The following is a 13,430-nucleotide window of genomic DNA, read 5'->3' as shown; positions in this document are numbered from 1 at the left end:
CATTAATATTTAAAGCTGGTCTGTCAGTCAGCTAATTATCGCTCCAATTTTGACCTTGAATTTGGTAAAAAAAAAAAAACTGGTTAAATATACATTTACAAGACTAATGCTTTAATCTGGTTGTAATCAAGTGATTGACAACACATTCATTCACATTTACCCACCCAGATACCTCCACCACCACCCGCCATCAACCTGAAATCCTCGTTGGTACCTCACATGTGCTGTCTGCACCCCCCTCCCCTTCTCTCTCCAGCCAACTCTATTATGTAATGACACCTCAGCACATAATATGACAATACCACAGATATTTCTATTCAAGTACACACAGCAAAACAAAACACACACAGGGTCACATGCACACTCACGCATGCTCTTACCCACACCAGCAAACAGTAGCTTCTACTTGTCTGTGCAGTGTAAAACAAGCGTAATACAGCATCATGGGGGCTGCGGTGAAAGCGGTATGAATTAATCTATTATATTACTGGAATGTCAGGCATTTAGTCTGCAGTTAATCCTAACCCAATATCTGCAAAGCGCTAATTGTTGAGTCTCTCACAAGTGTTTCCTTTCATTCAGTTATTTCCCCCAAACATCCTCGGTTTTCTAAATCACAGCGTGATGCTAGCTGTGTGCATTAATGTGCATTGTTGCCATGGTATGAATATTACATAAATGCATAATTTGGGACTTTATTGAAGATATTCCCTATGTTCCTTCACACAGCTTTTTGATTCATCAAGTGTGTGGTTATGATATATTTCATCATGCTGACCCAGTTTTGTATCATTGTATCTGACAGGGGCTGTAAATCATCTTAGAAGAAAAGATCTCAGGGGACTCCACTGTCTTTACTTCACACATGGGCTGCTAGGACCTCAATGTGTGTAACAGTGTGTGTGCACGTGCTGATACTAAATCCCAAGTCGTCCACAAAGAGAGTAAGCTTTTATCTTTACTGTTTTTATCTACAAATTGATCAATTAATTGCTTGGGCAGATTAAATGGCGCCAATAAGATGTTGTAAAAACTATTGTTATCGGTGGAACTTTGCTCCAATGGGGACAAACATCACCATTTTTCATCGAGGCACCATACATACATTAAGACGAGGTAATGTTATTGTGTACATGAGATAATTTATATCTAAATGAAAATGAACTTTATACAAGACAGCTTTATTTGTAAATTATTAGCATAAGGTTGTTGGTTACTGTATGGCATTATTAACACATTAGATTGAGGATAACTGCAGTCCTGAGAATTTGGCTAGCCAAGTGCAAGCCTAGCACAGCTACGGGTAAATGGCCAATCGGATTGTTTGAGGGCCACTTTTGCTGAAAATAAATGTGTGTGATTAACTCCTGATAATAACCTAAACAAGAACCCATGAAATGACACTCAGTGTGCTTGACCAGGAGAGTGGCAGCCATAAATATGCAGCAGCCCACATCAGAGATACTTCAACACAGTATTCTGGTGATGGCATTTGACAATATGAATGACAATTTTGTTTTAGTTTATTTCTCCCCACTAAAGTTATCTGTCAAACATACTGAACACTGCAACACTAACAGCTCCTTGTCCACGATACAAGACATGGAGAAAAATAAACCGTTCAACTTTTACTTAACTTACCATGTTCTCTCTTCCAAATAAACCAGCCACATAACTATCCATTCATGGAATAAAATCATACCCTTTAGGATCCTACATACGCTGGGAGTGTGCACCAAGATTACTGGTTTGCAGGAGTGGATTTTAAATTGTAACGTGATGTGCAACAGAAGTAATCCTTCCTGGCCAATCGTAAGCCACATACAGCACATCATCCATCGTAAACATATTCCAACCATGTAATCCATGGAAGTACCCTTCAAGATATTCTCTTGATAATGATTATGTTCAGAGTTGGTATAAGTAGCCAACATTGCTGCGGAAGTAAAACACAGCCTGCATGGGAGCTGGGAGAAGCAGGGGTTGATATTGGCCAATTAATCTGCTTTTTCCTGTTCCAAACTATTGTTATTATGTCTGCCTATGATTAAAATTCAGTGTTGGTCGACCTCTACTTTTTCTCTCATTCATAACGCCCTCTGTTTTTCAACCCTGCCTTCTTTACACCTCTCCCTTTTTTCCATCCTCTGTGTATCCTATCTGGTGTTTCCCTTTCACTCACTGTACCTGAATAATTGAGCAGTCGTGTAAGATGGCGTCATCACGAGCAGACTTCAGAGAACACATTCAGGCCAAAGAAACTGATGAGGATGTTATTTGCCTGTAGCTCGGCTGTGCCCCAAATATCACACACAATGTCATGAGACACACGTGCGTCCTTGAAAATGTAGTCCTGGTATCTCTGTCTTTACCGTGTCCCCTGTTGGTGGTGACATCACGGTGAAGGGGACCACAGATGGTGGGCAGAGCAACGTTTTCAACCCCACCAAGGCCCATCATCACCGTGAGCTCCAGTAAGGAAAGAAACGACTTCGAAGTAGCTCAGATTTCCCTCACAGGGCTGGCCACTGTGCAATTTTAATGAGCATCCAGGCTGTTTTGGGACCAGTCGGCAGTAAAACCCCCCGAGGACTCGGGGTGAGTAAGAGCAAGTGTGTGAGTGTGCTCCTATCATGTCTATGCACTTATGTGAGCACATGAGCGAGTGTGTGTGTGTGTGTGTGTGTGTAGTTGTGAAGTCACAGTGTGGCTTCACCTCACGTGAATTTTACTGGAGTGCAGTGAGTGAATTGTGGGGGAGGGGAGTTCAGAATAAGTGAATAAGCACCTCATTGTGTCATTCCCTTCATCACGCACATGGCAGAGGTGGACAGACGCTCTTAAATCATTAACTTGTTAAAACCAATAAGAGAATGTGGAACCACAATTAAGACCTACACAACAAGAGATAAGCAGGGCAGTAAGTTCATTATGTGCAATCCTATTGATGTACAGACACACGTGCTCTATTAATCCAACATAGGCTTGTTGGACACTCGGAGAAGTTAAAACAACTGAGCACATTTATGATGCAATAACAATAATCATTTTTGACTGCTGATTATGTGGTGTAATATGAACAATTACAAATTCAATATAATGCAGTGTGAGTATAAAACTTTTTTTAAAACAAAATTGTACAAGACAAAGTAAAAAAAAAAAATGTGAACACAAAATAAAAGGGTGGAGTGAGTGAGAAAAAAAAGCATTTTTTTCATTATTATTCAAAACATTTGTGAAAAACAACAAATGCCTCCACGCTCCCCAAAACTGAGTGAGGTCAGATTTCCTCCCTGTGCCCTCCACACATCCTCTCCCCGTCCTTTTCCTTTTGCCCCTCATTTCCATCCTCCAGAGGAGGAAAGGGGGGGTAGTAGTGGCAGGGGGAGATGGAGGGCAAGGGCTTCTCTGCTAAAAACTGCATGGATACAAGGGGGGGCTGAGAGGGAGGGAGGCGGAGGGGAGGAGGGAGGGAGGGCGTTCTCTGTTGTTGTAATGTAGCACAGTCAGTGTGTCAGAGACAGGCCCATCTCAAAATCAGCCAGTCAGTGTGTCAGAGCGTGTGGCGGGGAGTGGCACACGCATGTGTGTATCTGTGTTTACGACTGTATGTGTGTATGTGTGTGTGTGTGTGTGTGTATGTGCAGCATGGCTGATTTCATCCCGTCTGAGCAGGAAGACATCAAACCACACCCTCTTAAAATTTGCCACTCTCGTGCCCATGTGCCAGCAGTATCCATGGATGTGATGCTGGAGTGGAGAGAAAATGATGAATGTTATGTTTAATTCAGGAATTTGAGTCAAATTATGTTTAATATTAGATTAAATATATCAAACCGGAGCTGTAGCTAACCATTATTTTCATTATTGAGTAATCTGCTAATCATTTTCTCCATTAGATCATTTAGTCTATATAAGAAGTCAGATATAGAGAAAACTTTCCATCACAATTTCCATCAGAGATGAAATGTTTGTTTTGTCTGACTATCAGTCCAAAGCCCAGACATTCAGTTCAAAATGATAGAAAATCAAAAAAAGGCTGTAAATCCTCACTTTGGAACCAGAGAATATTTGTAGTTGTAGCTTCAAGAATTACTCAATCATCAAAATAGTCACTGATTAATCTTCTGACCAATCGACTTGGAACTATGAAATAATCCTATCACCAGTTATACACACCCTCTTGTCTACAGCTTTCAACAATGACTTACTCTATACTGAGACGTAAATATCACATATCATAAATATCACTCATGTCACATAATATTACAATCAACTGGCACCCAGTGTACCTTTGGGTTATCAGCAATTTGGTTTTTTTCTGTCAATCATGTTGCACAATCATGTGTTTTGTGTAGAAAAAACATCACTGGCAACAGCCTGGTTTCTGTTAAGTTTTATGGGCTTTAACAGGTAGACAGGACACTTTGGTGAGTGATCTGTGAGATTAACGTTTGACTCTTGACCGTTGATTTTTTTTAGAGCGACTGAAATCATCATGCCTGGGTGCAGAAATCAAGACCTGAGCCCCCGTTGGACTGCTCTGCTCAGACAAAACCACGCCACTCTCTCCTCTTCCATCTATAGGAGGTATTTACTCATTGTGATCTCAGGAAATAAACAACCAGGCCACATGAACGCACATTCAAGCGTAGTGTTTACGCTGTGTAGAAGCAGCTGGTTGGAGGATCAGCCAGCCCCCCCCCCACTACTGCCAGTCAGATTACCAAGGCTGTAGTCTCACACCCTGCCGCCCCTCCTTCTCACTACCCTCGCCCTCCTTTAATCACCCTACCATCCACACACGCACACTTGAAAATGTAAAGTCTCTAAATCTGCACCCCATTGAGAGCTGCTTTCCAAAAAAACGGGTCCTACTTACATTAGATCAAGAAGACAACAAAAACTGCAAATGTGTGGACACAAGTAAATACACAAAAACTCCCCAAATGAGCAGGAAATCCAGGCAGGCAGTTCAGTTTCAAAAATGTGTCATTTATTAAAAGAATTTTTTTTCCTTTTCATCATTATTGAAAAAGTAGCCAGAAGAGTAATATCATGTAGAGATGGGGTGAGAGTTTAGTTAAGAAAGAAAAGATACTAACAGGATTGAGGGAGATGAAGGAGAGAGGGCAAGGGCAGACGAATGCAGCAGAGTGGGGGAGGGGAGAAGAGGGGGAACTACAGTCAGCTTTTACAATTTCAGAAGAAAAAGGCAGCTGAAATAAACAAGACATATTATTTCTGACCAATCAGCAGTGGTTGCTGCAGTAGAAAACATACATGAAAAAAGGACATAAACAATGAAAAATAAGTGCAATTGGTTTCTCTGTCATACCACAACCGTACAAAAACAGGAGTGGGGAGGAGGACACCCGCAGCGTCTGATCGAGAGTCAGCGTCTGGCACAACATGCTGTCACGTTTGAAGACGGGATGGGGTACGGTGGTCTGACTCTGGGTCTGTGACTGAGGGTTTGTACACTCCTTACACCACAAACATAGGCAGTAACATGGAGGCTGCCAGTGGCTTTGTGTTCACACATGGTGTTTTTTTTGGAGGAGCCTAGAACGTGGATATACCCCCTCTTTATTTATGTAAATAGCGTATTAATCACTTGTTCCAATTTAAAAATATTTCAGTCAAAATATTTACAATATTTTTGCAATATAGGTCAATCCAATCACATCGGTAAAACCCCTCCCACATTGAGAAGGATATTGTGAGCAGATTTCCAAATAAAGAGAGAGCTTCCTATCAAACGGCTAAATTAGAACTGGAATTAGAGCAACAATAGCAGCAGTAGAGGGTGGTGCAAATAAAGATTTCCTCCCTTACATTTATATTTTCATTTTTTTTTTTCAAGTTTTCAAGAGCACCAGCTATAAGTGCAGTTAAGTCTGTTCCTCTTCTGACCAGAACCAAGAGAAAAAGCCCCAAAGGAAGGCTACACGTTAAAACTACATGACAAATAGTGGCCACTGCTGTTGGAGCGTGTAAAGGTTGGAGATGCAGGCAGTTTGGATTAACTGTAGATCAGAGTACTAGAGCTGGATGCTGGTTTTTAAGCAGTAGATAGATAGCTGACAATACTGTTGATTTTCTGATGCTGTGTGTAACTTTAGAAGCAAGATGAAAATGACTACATGTAGGCTTTCATGATTGAATGTGTGTACTGGTTTGGTGAAATAATAGCAAACAATCAAAATGCAGGATGAATGCACTGAAAGCACCAAATGCTTTTGTGAACACAACCCATTTGGTAAAAGGCACAGTAGTCCAATATTCCAATCACAAGATTTCACTTCAGTTTTTTTTCCTCAGGAGCAATAAAAACCACAAACAACTGTCACCAGCGTCTTCTGAGTCACCTCCAAACATTGTAGGCCAAACTATGCAAGCGCACAGCAGGCTATATTCAGCTGCCCAATAAATAAATACAAACAATAAATAAATGCATTGTCCAATCTACACACGAATAAATTAACCGTGGGACTCAAGAGTCATACGTCTTCGAGTGGTCCTTGTTTTTTCCTTCAGCTGGTCTTCCTTGGATTTTCACGGCAACGACTGCCAGTCAGTTTGCAGTTGAGGACCGGACAGAAACATCTGATCTGCAGCACGACAAGAAAAGCTGGTTGACCTCTGATTGCCGCGATGTCACTCCTGTCGATGCCTTGCGTCAGATCGGCCAGCCGAGCTCCCAAACAGTTCTTGGATTACATTCGTGAGTTGATGACATCGTTTTCTCCACTGACTCTAACACGAACAGTATAATGCTGCGCTTTGCACACTGTATTTCTCACATCGCTAGCTACAAGATTTCCATTGACTTCAATGTTGCGTTTCCTCTTCAGGCCAGATGCCTCACTTCTATCTACAAGTGAATGTAAGGTCAAACTTGTCTCCTGCCTTAAGACTAGAATCAAATTCAGCTCACCCTTTGTTACTCACTCTGGACTGAATCCTAACTAGACACCTCATCATAATTAGCTTAGATGCTGTCATTCTGGATACTGACATCAGTGTCTCTACGTACAGATCGAGCGTGTCCCTCTGGTTTGATGTCATCAGTCATCTCTGACTATATTGATTGCTTTCATGCTGAGGAGAAACTTCTATCTGTTCCTCAAAATTCTTAAAAATCTCTCATGTTGGTCATTATCATGATCAATAAGCTGTAAATAGCCTTTGAGCTTTGAGTCTTCTCCATTATCCCCCTCAACCACAACTGCTTTTGTGCAAAGGTTTAGATTATTAAGCAATTGTGCTGATCAGCTCTGATAGATTTGACTCATTTAGACACATCATGTCCTGTTGTTTGAAAAACCTTGTTGTAATTGTGGTCTTCGTGAGGGGTTGTGTATGATCACTCATTTGTCTTCATCGTCTGTCACCTACAGTTCTTTCCTCTCCTTCCGCTTGTTAATGTATCTATAATCGCAGGCCTTCAGCCTCCTCCCTTCTTCCTCTCACAGCAGCTCTCAGCAGCTCTCAGCCCGGTGATGTAACGAAGCAAGGCTGCCGGCTCTTTGCTTGCTCAGTGCATCAGGTCTCTAAGGGGGTGGGGCACAGCCTGGGCAAAGGCTTAAGTGTGACTTGAGGAGATGGACTTTGACCCTCACAGGTCTCGATGGTCTCACTCTCACTCTGTTGTCCAACAACAGGCTGGCTTTGGCACCGGATTGGCTTCTTCAGATTTTTGGAGTGCTTGTAGGGTGTGGTAGAAGAGATGGAGCTGTCTTGCGTAGCTGGACTGCCCCTGCTCCTGGGTGGGAGGATGGCAGCGACACGCTGGTTTTCAGTGCTACCTGCCATTGTTGTGCCCTCATGTGAGAGGCAGGCCTTTCGTGGGGACAGGATGGGGGCTACGTGGACCCACGTCAGGCTCGGCTCAGAACTTTGACCTGCTTTGTATTTTGATAGCTTGCTTGGCTCCTCGCTGTCATTGTCCTTTCCCTTTGTGTCCTCATTCAGCTGGCTGTTATCGGCCACATCTGGTGAGTTTTGGTTTGCATCAGATGACAATGATGGAGGAGGAGGGCCTTCCCTTTCATCACGATCTTGCTTCACCCTCTTCTCCTCTGCACTGATTCGAGGGCACTTTAGAAGCACAGGGGAAGGCGTAGGGGAGTCCGTACCTGTCCAGCTGAGTCTGCGCTTCTGGAAAATGAGCAGGAAAGAATTTTGCAAGTGAATACAGAGTTCAATGTGTGGCGGTGTTGGTGGGAAGCGAGGGCTCCTGCACACACAGGAATACTTCTGCTCTCACCTTGACGGGAATATGTAACTGATCCCTGTGCTTGTGTGGCGGGGTGGAGCTGGAAGAGTCTTGGAGGGAGTGGGTGGGGGATGTGGCGACGCTGGAGGCTGCAGAGACCGGCTGAGTGTGGATCTGAGGGAACCAAACCTTCAGCATCATCTCCACCTGGAGCAGAGTGTTCAGGTACTTCTCCCTACAAAAAATAAATGAGACAATAAAAATGAAAAGTGAGGAACAGATGGCAATACATTTGTGTTTGACTGGACATTTATGGTCCTGCATACAAGTCTAGAAAAATGTTCTTCTGAGGGTTGGTGCTTCTCTAAACGTCTGTGAATGCTGTAACTCTACCTGCCCAAGGACTAGTCAATAAAACATGGAACAGGAGATGAGGCTTGAAATGGAGCACGACCTCCCTGCTCCCTTCTTGTGGATCTTACTCCAATTTAATAATCATCTGCATGCTAAAATTCAACTACGATGTAGCGTACAGCGTACGAGAATGAGTAACACATAGTTAGAAACACTTCAGGTGGATAGTGGAACAATGTAAATGACATCTTACCCGCTGTTGGGTCTCTGTAAAACCCCCACGATCCTCTGGATTCGATCCATGGCAACGCTCTGCTGGAAACTACTCAAACCTGTCAATCAAAAATATAATCCCTCAGTCAGCATTTGCACTCTCATAGTCACAGAGAATGTATGCATGGGCAGACATGCACTGTCTCTCACGCTCTGTTTGACACACACATACACTTTAACTTGTAAACTCTCGTGTGCTGACGAGTCAGCCACAAGACTGTCGCTTCACACGCTGCACTCTGGACTACATCAATAGGCTGCGTCGATACAGGCTGCCGCACAAAGGTACACACTCTAATCGACTGAGGCCCCTCCAATCATATAAACCTGTGTTCAGCATCCACAACTTTAGTTGCCAGTCTGCACACACGCTTGAGCAGAAGCAGTGATGTAAGGATGCTTACCGCGGTCGAATCGGCCCCTCTTCAGTCCATTCAGCAGCTCCAGCAGAGGCCTGACAAAACCCTGTAGCTCAGCACACTGACAGAGGAAGAGGGAGGGAAGATAGATTACTACTGAGTTTGGGTTAGGCCCTGCTGTCTGAATCAGTCTGCCGGGCCTTCCTCTGCACTCACATTGCTCTGTCACCTCTTTTCTCAACAACCCAGGGCCCTTCACCCAGTCCCCTTACCTTCTGAGCAAACAGCAGGTCTCCCTGTGATTTGGGGATCTGGCTCGTAGGATCCCTCTCGTCCAAGCTGATGTGAGCTGCCTTGCCGCCACTTTCCGACCTGTATGACTCCTCCTCTTCTTCTTTATCGGTGAAGCCATCGCATGTCCACTGGGACCCGGGGCTCTCCGATCCTCCCTCTCTCCCATTGGCCGCCGCCCCGCCCACGCCACTGATGACGACAGAGGAAGAGCTGTCTGTCAGGAAGACATCTGTGTCGTCCTCCGCCTGCTCAGAGTCGCTGAACAAGAGGCTGTCGCTGGAGCTCAGGGAATCGAAGGAGGGCTGAGAGGAAGTGCTGCCCTGGGACTGCATTTCTGTTGGGGCGGCAGCAGAGGGTTAGGGTTATTATGACATTCAATACAGCTTATAGAGAAAGAAAAAAAAGAGTCTTGGCTGGACACTCAAAACCAGCATGTTTTAAGTTGTTACAACAGTGAGAGCCAGGACAAATGTAGACAGTGTAGAAATTAAAGGCGTGAGGACGAAATCATTGCAAAGAACTGCTTTTCATTTGGCAAAACTCCATTTGTTCCCATTTCTGTCCCAAAAATAATAAGCCCAATTACTCAAAATGGTGGGTATACCAGTGCCCTAGTTTAACATGGTGCAGAGTGGGACCGGGGGTAGGCAGTAGGCACACAATGGTGGTGCATGTCTGGCTCCCATTGAGGAGATTGGAGACTGTAGAGGAGAGTAAAATGTGAGGGGGATGGGAGCTTGTAGAGTAGTGAAATCAGAATAGGCAGTCTCTCTCTCTCGCTCTCCCACTGCCTCCAGTGCTCTCTCTAGCCCCTCCTCCCCATCTCGGGCTTGCTCTCCACCACCCCCCCTTCCCCCGGATTCACACACACACACACACACACACACACACACAAACCTCTCTCTCTTTCCTCTACGGCTGCGTTTCTGTATGCTTCTCATCTCCCTTCAGCTCATCCTGTTCGTTATGCACACAAGCCTGGTGCTCCTCTACCTCTCCTCTTCCACAGACCAGCCCTCCTCCTCCTCCTCCTCCTCCTCCTCCTCCTCCTCCTCCTCCTCCTCCTCTTCCTCTCTTACTCACATTTTACATTCTGTATCTCTGGCCATGTGCCTCTCTTTTATCTGCCTCTATTTCTTTCTCTCTCTGTAATCTCAGAGTGCCTGCTGGTCTCTGATCCCACCAACACATTGAGGGAAATTAGAGGGGTCACGGTAATACACTCAACTAACACACACACACATAGCATTTATCAACATGAAAAATAAAGTCTAAACTTGCTCACACACAAAGGAGAGCGATACAGACTTGTCCAGCATGCCTACAAAGATGAAAAAGCGCAAGAGCCACTCACTGAGCCTCCCCAACGTGTCAGTTTCAGGCAAATAGAAACACTTCAACAAGCCTGTGCAGCTTTTACAACAGACAAAAATCCTTCCCACTCACATGTTATTTGTGTCTGATGGCTGGCCTCCCATCAGGCCGGTTGTTTCCTCTTAAAACTAAATGTCACGTTGTTTACATCCGTCTGCACGAGTCAACTATAACAGATAGTAGAGGAACCAAATCATTACATCTGGCCCTTATTCCTCTTTCTTTTTTTTTTTTTCCTCCACGCTGTCTGTGATTTAGTCCACAGTCTATGGTGGGTGGGATGGGGGTGGTGGAGGTTGAGTGGGTGGGATGGGGTGGAGGTGATGGTGATGGTGCATGAGTCTATACAGTCTGCACAGGTAGGCATGGACCATGAGGCTGCGTCTCAGGTGTTGGCTGCCTGTCTGGGTCTGCGCACCACGATGCCCACAACAGGAACTAACACACCGCATATTTTCCCCCACACAAAATGCCCCATACAACTGTAATACAAATACCTAAAACACCAGAAATGAATCAGGGTGGCATGACAACAAGGAAGATATCAACTACAAAAGAAAACGTGATTTATCGATGTTACAATCTGCCAAAACAAGAACCCTGATAATCGGATATCATTACGTGCTATGATCTATGAACACCGCTGTCTTTGGGCTGTATTATCAGATAGTACTCGTACAGGGTAACATAAGCAGGACAGGAAATTCCTTTAAGTAAGCCTGACAACTTCGGGAGACGCAAACCAGAAAACCAAAAAAAAACCCCTCATTGGAGATGCTCACCTTCAGTAATGCTGGATCAAACAGCAGCAGTCAGAAACACTCCTGGCGGCTCTCTCTCCTATCGGTACTTTGCTACGACAGATCAGTCAGTACACACTCCGTGGCTGGAGCAGCATCGGGGCGCCCAGCCTCAGCTCTCTCTCTCTCTCTCTCTCTCTCTCTGTCTCTCTGTGTGTCTCTCTCCCACTCTCTCTGTCTCTCTGTCTCTCTCTCCCACTCTCTCTCTCTCTCAGACACACTACCGGCCGTGCATCGGCTCGTCTCTGTGCTGGCTCTTTCTCTCGTCAGTTTACGAGCGTCAACATGTGCGCGGATCCACGTGCCCACGTTTTGCGCGCATCCCATTGGCTGCCGGCCCGGCGTTGGCGCACGCCATTGGCTGGCCGTCCCAGCCAGTGATCGCTTTACTCGCCGCTGATTGGACGTCGGCCCGAGCAGTCACAGTCCTGCCCACTCATGTGTCGCTCGTGTGCGTGGTGTCGGGCAGGGCTGCTCTACTACAGCGAGCGGGTGTAAACACACGCACGCACGCACGCACGCACTACGACGCCGGCCCGAGAGATGCACAATATGTTCTATGCATTTGATGTATAAAGTATGTATGGCCCCGCCTCCTCACACCGATCACCCCCAAAAAACTAAAGCACGCGCATGCTGAACGCGACTGAAAATAAAATCCTTATGCAACCCAGTTCTCCCATCATTTGGGTTTAATTGAATAAATGCATGCAGGACTGCGGAACAGCAGCAAGGCATAGATGACTTTTCCTCCCAGGAGAAATTAATAAGGACATTTGTCTGGGTTGTTGGGATGTTACATCCTCTCAGAGGCTATAAACCACTCTGCCTTGTTCTTACTGGCTAGTGCGGCAGACCTGACAATGACCTATGGCAACATATAATATTTCTTTTATACAGATTCCACTTTCACGCCCAAGTAATGATAACCTCCACGGCTCCCTCCTCCTTTCTTCCACCTTTCTTATAAAAGTCTTCAGGAGCCAGTCATCAACAGGCCTATGACTTGATTGGAGTAAATGGCCATAAGATGCAACATTCCCAGGAATATTTTAATAGCTGGGGTTACACTCATTGCTGGGAATAGGTTGAAGAGGGAAAGCTATCCTAAAGCTCCAGATTGGAAAAAACTATCTTAAGCTTCAGAGGAACACGGACGGCTGTGATGAGTTGTGATGATCTGCGGAGAAAGTGCTCACAGCTGTCATCAAATCTCTACCTGAAGCTCCACATTCAGAGCTGTTTTTTTTTTCTCACCATTATAACAAAGGTAGACTAAAACAATAGGTGGTGGGCCAAGCTTATCAAGACAACAAAAGGTGAACAGAGCTCAGGAAAAGCTCAAACAGGTTAGTAAGTTCAAGAAAGCATCTCAAAGGCTCAAAGACAATTTACACAATGTGGTCTGTACATAAATACGTATGATGGAAGGCGCCATCTGTCACGAGACCCCAGAGATAAACAAGCGACTGAAAGGTCCCGCAGGGTCAACCTGTTGACCCAACATCATTCTTTAACTCTCTCTGAGATGTCCGCGCTAAATTTCACTCTAAATGTGTTATTCTTTTGTATATTTCTCGCAGTTTTACTTAAAGATTCCTGTATTTTCTACAGTTGTCTTTTAAGCTACTCTGACAAACAGGCTCAACATCTCTAAACATAGTATTCTCTGACAGAAAGAGAGGTCGTCGTTCAGGTTGTGCAACTGGGAAACGTGGCTAAAAGCAGGAGTTAAGAAGTGATATTTCATTTCAT

At 44.8% G+C, this 13,430-nt stretch overlaps 1 protein-coding gene across 1 annotated transcript; it reads right to left on the bottom strand.

The window, feature by feature from the left end:
• Nucleotides 1–4,997: 4,997 nt before the first annotated feature.
• On the bottom strand, nt 4,998–11,863 carry LOC139205099 (circadian-associated transcriptional repressor-like). Its single transcript, XM_070835203.1, has 6 exons — nt 11,658–11,863; nt 9,480–9,835; nt 9,253–9,328; nt 8,829–8,907; nt 8,273–8,456; nt 4,998–8,163 (listed from the first exon to the last, which is right to left on the bottom strand). The coding sequence occupies exons 2-6, from the start codon at nt 9,831–9,833 to the stop codon at nt 7,549–7,551; spliced, it is 1,308 nt and encodes a 435-aa protein (XP_070691304.1). The 5' UTR covers nt 9,834–9,835; nt 11,658–11,863; the 3' UTR covers nt 4,998–7,548.
• Nucleotides 11,864–13,430: the final 1,567 nt, after the last annotated feature.

Source organism: Pempheris klunzingeri, chromosome 8, assembly GCF_042242105.1.
Source record: "Pempheris klunzingeri isolate RE-2024b chromosome 8, fPemKlu1.hap1, whole genome shotgun sequence".
Taxonomy (NCBI): Eukaryota; Metazoa; Chordata; class Actinopteri; order Acropomatiformes; family Pempheridae; genus Pempheris; species Pempheris klunzingeri.
The sequence above is the reverse complement of the archived record's forward strand: the minus strand, read 5'-3'. Positions and strand labels throughout refer to the sequence as shown.

What these genes read in the sequence shown, in the direction of transcription:
- LOC139205099 (XM_070835203.1), bottom strand. Translation starts at nt 9,833, where the DNA reads ATGCAGTCCCAGGGCAGCACTTCCTCTCAGCCCTCCTTCGATTCCCTG. An exon ending in GAGGGGCCGATTCGACCGCG is followed by an intron (nt 8,908 to 9,252) that starts GTAAGCATCCTT and finishes TTTGATTGACAG; the next exon opens with GTTTGAGTAGTTTCCAGCAG. An exon ending in TTACAGAGACCCAACAGCGG is followed by an intron (nt 8,457 to 8,828) that starts GTAAGATGTCAT and finishes TATTTTTTGTAG; the next exon opens with GGAGAAGTACCTGAACACTC.